The sequence below is a fragment of the Salmo salar genome, chromosome ssa09 (genome assembly GCF_905237065.1).
Source record: "Salmo salar chromosome ssa09, Ssal_v3.1, whole genome shotgun sequence".
NCBI classification, from domain to species: domain Eukaryota; kingdom Metazoa; phylum Chordata; class Actinopteri; order Salmoniformes; family Salmonidae; genus Salmo; species Salmo salar.
This window is the reverse complement of record NC_059450.1, coordinates 114154656-114168344: the sequence shown is the minus strand read 5'-3', so window position 1 is coordinate 114168344 and position 13689 is coordinate 114154656. Positions and strand designations below refer to the sequence as shown.

Below are 13689 nucleotides of genomic sequence, written 5' to 3'. Positions count from 1 at the left end.
AACTGTCATCTACCATTCACATGTGGAGACATGCAGTATGGTAAAAAATGTTTGTGTCCATGTTGTTTTGCAGATGGTACCTCCCAGTCTGCCCATGAGATTGTGACGGTGGGGGACCCCCTTCTGAGTTCCGGCCTGAGGAGCATCGGCTCCCGTCGCCACAGCACCTCCTCCCTCTCCCCCCAGCCCAGACAGAAGGTAGTCTCCTCTTCACAGGCCGCTATGAACCAATTGGCTCGGCTCTTCTCTTCCGCCCCACCCCTTCCCCTCTCCTCCTCCAGAGACCTGGGTCTGAGGGAGAAGGGGAAGCCACCTGCCAGTGGCGTCCGAACGCAGGGCCGCGACACTAGTTCACTCAGCCCTGGAGGTCAACACAGCAGACACCACCACAGCATTTCTGAGATGAAGACAGACGGTGGGAAAGAAAGTGAGCCTGGCAAGCAGGCTGTGGGTGAGAACCCCAAACTTTCCCCAATGGCCCCAGAGATGACAGGAGCGAGCCAGGCCTCCCCACCACCAGGTACAGGTGTCTTGACAGGGCACCAAAGGGCGAGCAGCAGCAACTCCCAAGCAGGGAAGGGGAAGCAGGATGGGAAGGACCCAGACTTGTCTGCTGGCGTCACGCTCCTCTCCCGCCACCGCTTCACCACGACCCTGTCCAAGGACAAAGGTGGTGGTAGTAGTAACCTGGCCAAGGAAGGAGGTGTTACCTTGGCGACAGCTTCTAAAGATGCTGGAAAATTGGGGTCTCCCCAGCCTCCGTTCCACAAAAGCGGCGGGAAGAAATCCCAGGATTATCTGTCGGGAAAAGCCCCTGCCGCCGCCATGAATCCCCTGTGGTCTTCAGAGGCCATGGCCGAGGAGGACGCCGTCAAACGGAGCTCCCAAGCCACCCCGGCTGTCCCCTCCTGTCACGCGGCCCCCACCACCAAAGACGAGCACTCCAAAGTCCAAAACATTGACAGCAGAGAGGCATCTAAAGAGCGGGAGAAGACTTCTCAGAACAGCAACAAGAACCCCAACAATGCTAAAGAGACTGGTGGAACCACTAATGCTCCAACCTCAACTTCTCAGAACAGCAACAGCAAGGCTGTGACCCTCGGCAACATCACCAAAGCCATTGGCAAGCAGGAGGTGGAAAAGCTGGAGAATCAAGGAAGAGGGCGATCTGCAAAGAGCAGGGAGAGATTTTTGAGCCCTGAGAAGAACAGCTGCAGCCTAGAGGCCATAAAGCAGCCCAGGTTAGCCTCAGAGAGAAGCATCAGGGCTTCGCAGGTTCAAGCAAGAATAACAGCCAACGACATCGCCGCTGCTAGAGACAAGAAGCGGGCTATAGTCAAGGCGTCCCTGACGCCGCTAAAGACCGACCCTAATGGGACCAACACCGTGAGTTCTTCCTCTGACTCCTGCATCACCGCCTCCATCTGTCCCGCAGGCCAGGAGGGACCCCCCCACCGTAAGTCTTCCTGCTCCACGCTCTTCTCACCGTCAGCACGCTCAGAGCGCTCTGAGTCGAACAGCCCGGCACTGCACCCTGAGGACTGCGAGGAGAAGCGCCTCCTGGCTCACTGCACCGAGGACGAGGGGACCAGCGACAGGGATGACCATGCCCTGCTGGAGGAGGAAGGCGGTGACCGGGATAAACATCATGAAGATGACAGCGACTGCTCGGGTTCAACCAAGCGGCGTTATCCGAGGCGCAGCGCCAGAGCCCGCTCCAACATGTTCTTCGGCCTGACGCCTTTCTACGGAGTGCGCTCCTATGGAGAGCAGGATATCCCCTTCTACAGCAGCAGTGGGGACGGGCCTGGGAAGAAGAAGGCCGGAGGCAGCAGGCGCTCGGCCGAAGGCCAGGTGGACGGGGCGGACGATAGGAGTACCTCCTCCTCGGGGGACAGCGGAGAAGAAGAGGAAGGGGGATTCAACCAGTGTTCCAACAAGGATCCGTACTATTACAACTTCACCCGCACCATCATCAACCCCGGCCCTGTGATGCCCTCAATCGAGGGGATGGGCCAGTGCCTGGGGAGGGGCTTGCAGCTGCAGCGCTTCCGGAAGGATGAGGCGGAGGAGGAGAGGGTCGTTGCTGCTGTGGATGAGGGAGTTCCCACCCGGAGCCTCCTGGGCCACCAGCAGATCGGCCAGCTGGACGGTGTTGATGACAGCTCAGAGAGCGACGCCAGCGCAAGCACAAACACCACCACCACCACGGCCACCGCGGCGACTTCTTCCCACAAGACCACGGGTAAGAGGAAGGGCAGAGAGAGGCACGCGGAGAAGCTGGAGCACGACTCTGGGAAGGAGGCAGACAACAGCAGTGGAGGGGGTGGTAGCAGCGGTGGTAGCAGCAGCAGCAGCAACAACATCCGAGAAGGGAGGAAGAGCCAGAAGGACAACTCCCTCCCTCTGGGCGGGGTGAAGTCTTCCCAGGGACAGGACCCCCTGGAGGCCCAGCTCTCACTTAACACTGACCTGCTTAAGTCGGACTCGGACAACAACAACAGCGACGACTGCGGCAACATCCTGCCCTCGGACATCATGGAGTTTGTCCTCAACACGCCCTCCATGCAGGCCCTGGGGCAGCAGCCTGAGGCCGCCTCCTCCGAGCTCCTCTCCCTGGACGGGGGTTATGGGGTGGGCGTCAACCGCCGCAAAGACATCCTCTTTGAGGACTTCCCCCAGCCGCTGGCCAGCGCTGAGCCCGTGGAGAGCGGGGCAAGCACATCCATCTCGGTGGAAGAGTCGTACGGTCTACCCCTGGAGCTGCCCTCTGACCTCTCTGTCCTGACCACTCGCAGCCCCACGGTCAACAGCCAGAACCACGGTGGCCTGATCTCAGAGGGCCCAGAGTGCACCATGCTGTCCCTGGCAGCCTCGGACGAGACAATTGCAGAGAAAGGCGGCATGGACAAGCAGCAGAGAGGAGGGGCCGGCGTGTCCCCTGAGAGCCAGCAGGAAGGAAGTGGAGGTAGCCGAGAATCTCAGGTAAGAGAAGGTCATATGACCCCGGAGCAGTTCGAGCACATCACCAGTCCCTCCCTGGGCGAAGTTGTAGAAGCAGGTAACCAGGATCTGACCAGGAGTTCTGGGACCCCAGTCCTACCCAGCTCGCCCACCTTGCCTCTCCAGGGACAGAAGTACATCCCTGCTCCATCTTCAGTCAGCCCCGGACCCTCCCATGTGGCCAGCACGGCTGTCCAGACCACCTCTCATTTAAAACCAGGCCCAGAAAAACTCATAGTGGTCAACCAGCATCTGCAGCCCCTCTATGTCCTACAGACTCTCCCCAATGGTGTCACTCAGAAGATCCAGATCACCCCATCGGTCAGCGCAACAGGAGTGATGGATACCATGACTCTAACCACAGGGCTCACCACCGGGATAACCACCTCCCAGCCCATATTTCCTGCTGGGGGTAAAGTGTTGGGCACCATGCCCCATCACTCTCAGATCCATACTTTCACCGGCACCACCCAGACGGGCTTCCAGCCTGGCATTCCCAGCACCACCTCCGGCCTCCTGATCGGGGTGCCCTCCCACGAGCCCCAGATTCTGGTGACTGAGGCCGGACGGAGGCATGACCTGGCCCCCAACGTGACCATCGTGTCCAGTGCCTCCATCTCCACGTCCTCGGCTGTGCTGACATCTGGACACGGCAAGAAGCGACCCATCTCCCGTCTCCAGCCGCGGAAGACCAAAAAACTGGCCCGCTCCAGGAGCCAGCCCACCCTGGGCCCGTCTGAGGTGAGACCCAACATGACTCTGATCAACCTGTCCTCGGCACAGATGGCCCAGTCCGAGCTGAGCACCCTGACCACGGCCGCCACCACTTCTCACCGCAAAGTCCCCAACATTATCAAGAGACACAAATCGGGAGTCATGTACTTTGAGCCCATCCAGCAGAGGATGCCTCTTCCCAGTGGACAGCCTGGCATCCTGGGCCACGCTTCCTCCACCCACCTGCTGCCCTGCACCGTCTCAGGGCTCAACCCCAACCAGTCAGCAGTGCTGAACATGGTGTCCATGGCTCAGCCCAGTGGGCCCGGAGGCCTCATCACACCAGGCTCTGTCTCTCTCAGCTCCACCGAAATCACAGGACCCATCAGCAGCCTTCTCTTCAAAGCCAGCCCACACAACCTGGGCCTTCCGGAGCAGCAGATGCTGCTCCAGTCTGGAGCTCCTCTGATGTCCCAGCTGTGCAGCCCCGCCCAGACCTCCATTGCCAGCAGCATCTGCGTGCTTCCCTCCCATCAGACCATCAGCATGTCTGTCAGCCAGCAGGTGGACCCGGAGAGCGGCGCTTTGCAGCGGCAGCAGCACCCGCCAAATGCCAGTGAACAACCTGTGGCTTCGGCCCCCAGCCCGGTCCAACAGGATTCCATCAAGGGACACCTGGTCGGAGTGCTCTCCCAGAGTTCCAGCTCTCAAAGCTCACACACCATGCCTAAATCCAGGTCCTCCTCAGAGCAGAAACAAGAGCTGAAGTGTAGCGCTGCAGTAACGGCATCCACATGCTCGGGGAAAGGCAAGCAGAAAGCCAAGCGGACAAGGCAGAGTCCAGACAAGGCCAGTGGGAAAAAACACAGGGGTTGGCTGGCAGAGCCTCCTCGGGAGATGCAGGGAGACCGGCCCACCTCCGCTCCTGGGTAAGATTCTCACATAACTGATAACTCATGAAATAATTAACGAGGACTGTACTTTTTTCACAAAGTATGCATTATCATACCAGTTGCCACCTGCTGCTTATCCATATTTGAATTCCCTCTACCACTGCAGGTCTAGAGAGCCAGTCTCTCCCGAGCCCATGGACACAGGCAAGCCCAGAGAGAGGGGCACCAGCAAAAAGTGAGTAATGCAAGCTTGTCACCCCTTCCATTCAATACTATTAATGTCAATGGATAATGAGATTCATTTCAAAATGTATTTTATTTGCAGTGTTTATTTTGCCAATTCTGGTGAACCTCCTGCTCTAACCAGTAAAACCAGTGAGTTCCCTGAGGAGAAAAGCAAGACCACTGCTGATTCTCTACTGGTGGCCACCCCTGACCAGGAGGGTAGCTGCAGGGACTCTTCTATGGACAGCAAGCCCAAGAAGGGACTCATCTTTGAGATCTGCAGCGACGACGGCTTCCAGATCCGCTGCGAGAGTATCGAAGGTATACGCAGTCCTGATCTTCTTGTTCTGTTTCCATGTAGCGTGGTTATGACACTCGATGGCAGAAAATGGCGCTAAAGTTATTGAAGTGAATGTGTAACAGTGAAAATCTCTTATTTCAAAATCCTCATACAGATGAAGTAAACTGTGTACTTTAATACTAACACAGAGATGAGACACTAAGCTGACATGTATTGTCTTCTCCCTCTGTCCCACAGAGGCCTGGAAGTCCCTGACAGATAAAGTCCAGGAGGCCCGCTCCAACGCCAGACTCAAAGAGCTCTCCTTTGAAGGTAAAGTGCCTTTTATCAGATTTTATTTTGTTTATGCAGGTTCAATAACTTTTGAGGAATGAAATGGTGACTCATCACTGACTTTTCTTTTTTCTCCTTTAATCCTCCACTCCTTCCTTTTGTGTTCTCTTTCTTTCTCTCGATCTTATCTTTTTCTTTATTTTTTCTTCTCTCTCAGGAGTGAACGGCCTGCGGATGCTGGGGGTCCTCCACGATGCTGTGGTGTTCCTGCTGGAGCAGCTGTATGGTTCCAGGCACTGTCGCAACTACCGCTTTCGCTTCCACAAGCCCGAGGAGGCCGACGAGCCCCCGATCAACCCCCATGGCTCGGCCCGCGCTGAGCTCAACCACAGGTACAGACACTCCCAAAAGATGGATAGCAAAGTCGCACACAGCCCTCTTCCAATACTTAAAGTGTAAGGTTGGATTGGTATCCAGACAAATATACAGTTATTCTTTATCTTTATTATAACAAGAGGTCCCTTCTCCTGCCTGGACCAGCCTCATGTGTATCATTCCTTAAAGTAATCACTGAGTCATGACTGGACAGGTGAAGACCATGTGGCGGAGACATTACGTTCACTTGATGAATCATGTCTGATTAGTAATTACTTCAGGAAGGATGCATTTCTAAAAAAAATTTAACTGGGCCCCTGCCTCTTAGCTTTCCTTTTGTTGTTGAAGAAATCCAGGTCTATACGTGATCTATGCATTCTACTTCAGCAATGAAAATGTTGTGAGCCATTTCTACACTGGCTCTTTTAACTGATGTTTTGGAGCTGATAACTGTGTATACCTGTTACCAAATCTCAAGTCACTATTTGGGTGAGGTCCTTCCTAGGGTTTAGAGAGTCTGCATCATTGAGTTGTATTTGCCTGTGTCATCTGACCTGTGTGTCTGCTGCATCTGTTTGCCTTGCCACAGGAGGTCTGTGTTTGACATGTTCAACTTCCTGGCCTCCAAGCACCGCCAGCCTCCCGAGTACAACCCCCACGAGGAGGATGAGGAGGTGCAGCTCAAGTCTGCTCGGTAAGTCACGCCGCCCTGTTACACAATTCCTGTTTTTTAGTTTATTTTTACTTCTGAAAATCAGGAGGACTATCTCTCTATCCTCCATCTCATCATTACAGTGGACTTGTAGTGTTCTTGGTTTTCTGATCAACATCCCTGTATCCACCTGTCGGAGCTTCTTGGTGGTAGCAGATAATCCTTCCTTCATTGGAACTTTAACACACTGTGCTACTGTTGTTTTTCAGCCGGCCCACCAGCATGGACCTCCCCATGCCCATGAGGTTCCGACACCTGAAGAGAACATCCAAGGAGGCGGTGGGGGTCTACAGGTTAGGAAAACGCTGGCTACGTAACGTTTAAGATATTTAACTTCTTGCAGATCATTGGGACGCTAGCGTCCCATCTGGCCAGCATCCGGTGAAATTGCAGACAATGAAATTCAAATTAAATTACTATAAATATTTAACTTTCATGAAATCACAAGTGCAATACATCAAAATAAAGCTTAACTTGTTGTTAATCTAGCCGCCGTGTCAGATTTCAAAAAGGCTTTACGGCGAAAGCAAACCATGCGATTATCTGAGGACAGCGTCCAGCACACGCATGCGTAACAAATCATTTTCAACCAGGGAGTTGCGACACGAAAGTCAGAAATGGCGATATAATATATGCCTTACCTTTGTTTACATTGGCGTGTTACGTTCAGTATGTTTTGCTTCCAAAACATCCGGTGATTTTTGCAGAGAGCCACATCAATTTACAGAAATACTCATAAATGTTGATGAAAATACAAGTGTTATGCATGGAACTTTGGATAAACTTCTCCTTAATGCAACCGCTGTGTCAGATTTCAAAAAAGCTTTACCGACAAAGCACACCATGCAATAATCTGAGTACGGCGCTCAGACACAAAAACAAGCCATACATATATCCGCCATGTTGGAGTCAACAGAAGTCAGAAATGGCATTATAAATATTCACTTACCTTTGATCTTCATCAGAATGCACTCCCGGGAATCCCAGTTCCACAAATGTTTTTGTTCGTTAAAGTCCATCCTTTATGTCCAAATACCTCCTTTTTGTTCGCGCCTTCAGTTCACAAATCCAAATTCACGACGCGCAGGCCAGACAAACTCAAAAAATTCCATTACAGTTCGTAGAAACATGTCAAACGATGTATAGAATCAGTCTTTAGGATTTATCATAAATCTGCAATAAGGTTTCAACCGGAGAATTCCTTTGTCTTTAGAAATGCAATGGAACTCAGCTACCTCTCACGGGCGCACGCATGTCTGAAGCTCATGCCCTGCTGGCAGACCTCTCACTCAATCAGCTCTTATTCTCCCCCACTTCACAGTAGACGCCTCAAACAACGTTCTAAAGACTGTTGACATCTAGTGGAAGCCTTAGGAAGTGCAATATGACCCCACAGACGCTCTATATTGGATAGGCCAGGACTTGGAAAAACTACAAACCCCAGATTTCCCACTTCCGGGTTGGATTTTTTTCTCAGGTTTTTGCCTGCCATATGAGTTCTGTTATACTCACAGACATCATTCAAACAGTTTTAGAAACTTCAGAGTGTTTTCTATCCAGATCTACTAATAATATGCATATCTTAGCTTCTGGGCCTGAGTAGCAGGCAGTTTACTCTGGGCATCTTATTCATCCAAGCTACTCAATACTGCCCCTCATCTATAAGAAGTTAACAAGAAAATGAACTACTACTGTAGCTTTGCTATAGCTTGTTCCAGAGAGTGGGGTTAAAAGGTGAAACCCTTTGGTGAACCAGTGGTCACTGAGCCCCTGTGTCCTCCCCTCACAGGTCAGCCATACACGGCCGAGGTCTGTTCTGCAAGAGGAGCATCGACGTGGGGGAGATGGTGATCGAGTACTCGGGCAACGTCATCCGCTCTGTCCTCACCGACAAACGGGAGAAGTACTATGACGGCAAGGTGAGAAGAGTGGCCTGGCCTCAATGGAACACAGTCCTCTGCTCATTCGTTTTGAGTCTGTACAGGGCCACGTTCAATAGACAAATGTTGTGGAATGTTGCAGATAGAAATGTCATGAATAAATCTTGCGTGAGTCCTCATTCTACTTGTCAGTCATGTTTGTTCTACGTAAGGTATTTGTATCTGAATGCTGGGCCCTGCTGAACGTGGTTTTCATGTGTCAACACCACCCTATTAACCAGTCAGGATCTTCAGTCATTTGATAATGGATTTTGTTGACTGCAATCCTCATCCAATAGCTTCTCACCCTCTTCTCTTCTTGTCCCTTCCTCTACAGGGTGTTGGCTGTTACATGTTCCGCATCGACGACTATGAAGTGGTGGATGCCACCGTGCACGGCAACGCCGCCCGCTTCATCAACCACTCGTGCGAGCCCAATTGCTACTCACGTGTCATCAATGTGGATGGGCAGAAGCACATCGTCATCTTCGCAACACGCAAAATCTACCGCGGCGAGGAGCTCACCTACGACTACAAGTTTCCCATCGAGGAGCCGGGCAATAAGCTTCCATGCAACTGCGGAACCAAGAGGTGCCGGAAGTTCCTCAACTAGCCCCCCACTCTGATATGTGATGGGAGTGGTGTTAGCGGTCCCCTCGACTAGCACAAAGCCATCCATGCACTGCCAGGTCTTAGAGTGCAGAATGATGCTTCCAGTACTGCGCTCCCTTGTTGCTGTAAGGCTTGGGAAGAAAGGTGAGCTACGGACCGGGTTAAGTTTGATACGAGAGCAGGTCTCTGTTTTGGGGAGGGACATTTTTGAAAGGGAACAACTTATTGTTGTGCCTCTTTGGTTGTTTTACTTTTGGATCGGATGGTTTCAGACTCTGGGAAGTCAAAGGAAATGGTGACTGTAAGATTAGCAATGTTTTAATGTTTTCTGTCTCTGAATGATACACAAATTGCCCTTTTCATTCTGAATTTTAACATCGCCTCACATTTATTTTTCTAGATTATATCTCAATTCTGTGTGAGCATAGAGTCCATTGATTATGTTAAACACAATAATAATTTCCACCTTGTAAGTTCCATTTTAAACACCAAAGTGCAATTTGTGGAAGGGAATTTTCTCTGCATTTTAGAAAAAGAACGAGGACGTATTAGAACTGATCAGACGACGCTTTTCTCTTGGCCTCATCTGTTTATACACATCTGCCTGTCGGAATGTGCATCCTGTGCAGCCTTCGGAGTATCTCGCGATATCATAAAGAATTGCTTGGGGCTGCTACGCTGTGTATTCAGCCACTGTAAATAGTTCCTATGCCTGTCCAGAGCAACAAGTCGCAAGATGTGTTAGGAAGAGAAACACTAGAGGGAGCTGTAGTCAAAGCGCTAGAAAGAAGCCTGTAGATGATTTCTTTTCAAGTGTTATATTGTTATTGATAATTAATGATAACCTCGAGTGTACTTGTAGAGACGTTGTCGAAGTCGGTCGGTGGTCATTGGATAAAGTCATGACCGTGACTAGCAAGCTACGCTGAGATTCTGGTGGACTGACAGCTGAGGGGTGAACTTTTATTTAGTTTTTTTTGCTTTAGTAAATGTATTTGTTGGTTTTGTATAGGAAAATGATAAAGGCAGAGCCATCGATTTGTATCGCAGGTATGCACACATTGTCTTTTGAAATTAGGTTAGAACAGAGTCCGGAATTACAGCAATGAGAACCAAATGTCACACCCCCCCCCCAAAAAAAAATCTGATTTCCCTTTAATCCCATTTTAAGATCGAAGTTATTCTTATTATGGCCTATTTCACGAATTACTGTTGCAAAGGAATTGTCTTTTTATTTGTGTCAAACGAAGTCTTGTCTCTTCTGTCCCTTTTTTTTTATGGGCAGAAAAATGTCACGCTTGCTTTGAGAATGTAAATAATATGTATATTTTTCTATACAAACGACTAAAAAGCACTCACTAGTGAATAGCACTTAATGTTATGAAATTGTATTTATATTTTTAAGAAATCGTATTTATTTTATTGCCATTTTTGTAGGAAAGAGGTTTACAAACACTAACGCTTGTGCTCTATTTTTATTGAGCTGCCTTTCTCCAAGCTGTTTTTTTCCGTTGGCGTTTTAATTTTATTTGTAGCCTGAATGTTTCTTTTTGGATTCCAAAGACTGAAGCTGTCGCTCCCTGCTGAGCTCAGTCCACCAGTAGCTCTATTTGCCAATCTGTTAATCAAGGACTTTTCTAATGACTGCCTGTTAGCAGCATGGCATTATTATATGCACTTGAGGGAGTCCATTTGAGTGCTGGTCTATTATAATAGCTGTCTGAACTCCTCCTTTTTCCAGCCTTAATTCCACACTACGCGGAGGCTCCAGCCAGTCCATTCAGACTTGTGGCTGCTCACTGCGTAATTCGTTCACTTTCAGCTTTAAAAAAAAAAAATTCTCTACAAATTTCAACGTCTCCCTTTCGGGATCAAACACGCTCCAAAATCTGCTAACTGTAAGGACATAAAACACAGTTAACACCTATAGCCACATCAGTGCACCAAGGATCCCCATGGATTGTACCTCCATGGTTTCGTTCTGTCAGTGTTGCCTTCATATTAATACTGTCAATGTTTCATGTTTCTGCTCGACTCCCTCAAAGTACAGCATTTGTTTTATGGCATTTACATGAGACCGGCTACACATGGGAAGCTTTTTTAGAAGCTCGGTAGAAGCTGATTTTAAGTTAGGAAAGGTTAGAGGAGGCTAAGCGTTACCATTGACCACATTGCAACCTATGTAGGAGTTTGTCCGCTCGCTTGATCTCTCGCTTTTCCTTTGTTGTAACTGAGCATGCTTCGTTTAGAGAACTCTGACTCGTAAATTGACAGTAATAGTCCCAGTTTTGGTGGGATATCAGTGTACAAAAAGTGGCTACGTTGATGACAGGCATGTATTTCCTTGCATACCTCAAACAAAGCTCACCAAATTGCTGCTTTGTGCAACTCTGGCTCCAGTTGTCCTATAGTGAGCCACTTCAGGCCAGTCACTTTATTTGTTATATTTTTGGTTTTGCAATCCATTTTTCCTCCTACTCTGACTTTATCTTGTAAGGCCGTCACAGAATCTCTCCAACCCTTACCCTGCCCAGGCTCTGAAGTGAAACAATAACTTAGCCAAAACATTGCACTTCAACTGTGACAGAGGCACTGACTTAACATGGGGAAACAACTTTCTACTCCTTGTAAACCCAATGGGTTCCTATGTTTAAAAACCACAAGCACAGATACTGTTTAAGCTCCCTTAGGAATTGTGGCCCCCAGCAAAGTGCACTTCTGCTCGACCTTCCCCCAAGTGTATTAGGGACGTTCAGAGTGCAGGGACCACTCTGGAGGCCAACAGTGAACACTCTCCTCCACCTCCTTGCAGCCTGGGTTTTGCCAGCTAATTCAGGGATACAGTTTTGGTTCAGCTCTCGCTGTCCTCCTATCCTGGCTAGCCTTAGGGTGAGGCACAGGGTCATGCTGAATTCTGCTGCTGTGTCTTTAATGAATGTATATACAAAACTGAATTATGGTGATTTCTGAAACTATTTTTGTTTTTTAGTTAAAAAACCCCACAAAGACCAGACTGAAAGATGACCTCACAGCACAGTTGTTTGTTTCATTTCAGAGGGAAAATGATTGAGGGACAGCGTTCTAAATTAACATCGAAAGGTCACACTGAATAAACTAACAGACTTCAAAGATGGCTTTGGTAATCCTTTTACTAATCCCAAAGGCTCTGACTCCTCTCCAGATCCAAAGCAGTGAAGTGTCAGATGTTTTTAGAACAACCCATTAGTCAAGTGTTTTTAAATGGCAGACTCTGTTGTTTCTTGGACTTCATAATACCATGCCACACCAGTGGCCCTTGTCCTTCACTTGTAATTATGATAGATATATCTATATCGAAATAGTAACATGTACTTCAGTATCTATACAATATACAGAATGGACAGACAAACTTAGTTACAGTAGCAAACAGCAGGTTTATAATGGTTAATAGCAGTGTTCAATGTACTCTAATGGTTTTGGGTTACAGTATCAGTTTAGAATAACTAACGTACATTTTTGTATATTGATATCCAGTACCAGGTTTCCTGTGTATGTTCCTTTTGGCGGGAGCTTTGCGGTTTTCTTTCTTCTTCTCGAAAAATAAACAGTATTTATGTAATGATGTATAAAGTGGTTCCGAACTTCTTGAGGTCAGCCATTTTATTTTGTGTTTTTGATTGTTGTAGTGAATGTTTTTATTCTTTGTACATTTTTAACAGGGATTTTAGACTACCTACTTGATTGTGGTATGATTGAGTTTGTGGAGATCAGGAAAAAACAAATCCCACCAAAATGTTATTTTACCCTCTTCCATGTCTCCCTCACCACCCCTCTTCAGAAGCTTTGGTTGTACTTATGTGCTATTTTATAGAAGGTGATGATGAAAATAAGTTTTATTTATTTATTTTGTGTATTGGAACGTCCATGAATTTATTTACAGGTCAAGGTAGTTGCTGGAACCTGCTTGAAAGAAGTTGGGGGGGGGGGGGTAAAAATACTCAACTGTATTTGTAATTTTATAATTGTTCCTTGTGTATAGAACTTATCAGCCTGAGATGAGACGTGGCATCAAGGGGAGTTGGCGGTAGGACTTAGAAATGGTTAAACGGCTCTCTTCCTATGCCTTGAATATACCTTTGTCTTATTAACACTTCCTCCTGAACTCCATGAGAATAATGATATTTTTTCCCTGTTAGTTGTACATCAGTTTTCTCTCATGTGTCACAGAAATGAAGGAAAGTTGAACCACATGAGTAAACCACAAACTACTTAAGGTTGAATGTATAATTAGGAAACAAAATTGTACATAACTGTAAAAAGAAAAGTTTCTAATCATGTTTATTTTCTATGCACTTTTTTTATTTAAGTGATAGTTTAAATAATAAACATGTCTCGTTTACTCTTTCTTCAGGCTCTCTCCTTTTCTTTTACTTGTTCTGTCAGCCTAGATTTGTTTTATTTTTTATAAAGATGCATTGTTCCTACAACAGCCGAAGATGTAACGTGCGTTTCCCAAAACACCACGCAGGAAGAGTGTTCCGTAAGTGCGTTGGTTGGCGCATGTGTCAATACTCAGGGTGTGAAAGAAAGACGGCGCTGCTCTCTGATCAGATTTCTCCATTCAAATCTTAACCTTTAACATTATAATTATTCTACAACACTGACGGATCCGCTTCTAGAGAT

At 48.1% G+C, this 13689-nt stretch overlaps 1 protein-coding gene across 1 annotated transcript in view; it reads left to right on the top strand.

The window, feature by feature from the left end:
- LOC106612477 (lysine (K)-specific methyltransferase 2A) overlaps positions 1–13411 on the top strand; it is a 39977-nt gene extending 26566 nt beyond the window's left edge. Inside the window, exons 27-35 of the mRNA XM_045687003.1 lie at positions 74–4646; positions 4777–4845; positions 4936–5156; positions 5374–5448; positions 5627–5801; positions 6374–6478; positions 6706–6789; positions 8286–8415; positions 8753–13411. Coding sequence (XP_045542959.1) covers positions 74–4646; positions 4777–4845; positions 4936–5156; positions 5374–5448; positions 5627–5801; positions 6374–6478; positions 6706–6789; positions 8286–8415; positions 8753–9028 — 5708 coding nt within the window. The 3' untranslated portion in view covers positions 9029–13411. The remainder of the gene's footprint in view (positions 1–73; positions 4647–4776; positions 4846–4935; positions 5157–5373; positions 5449–5626; positions 5802–6373; positions 6479–6705; positions 6790–8285; positions 8416–8752) is intronic.
- The last annotated feature ends 278 nt before the right edge of the window (positions 13412–13689 follow it).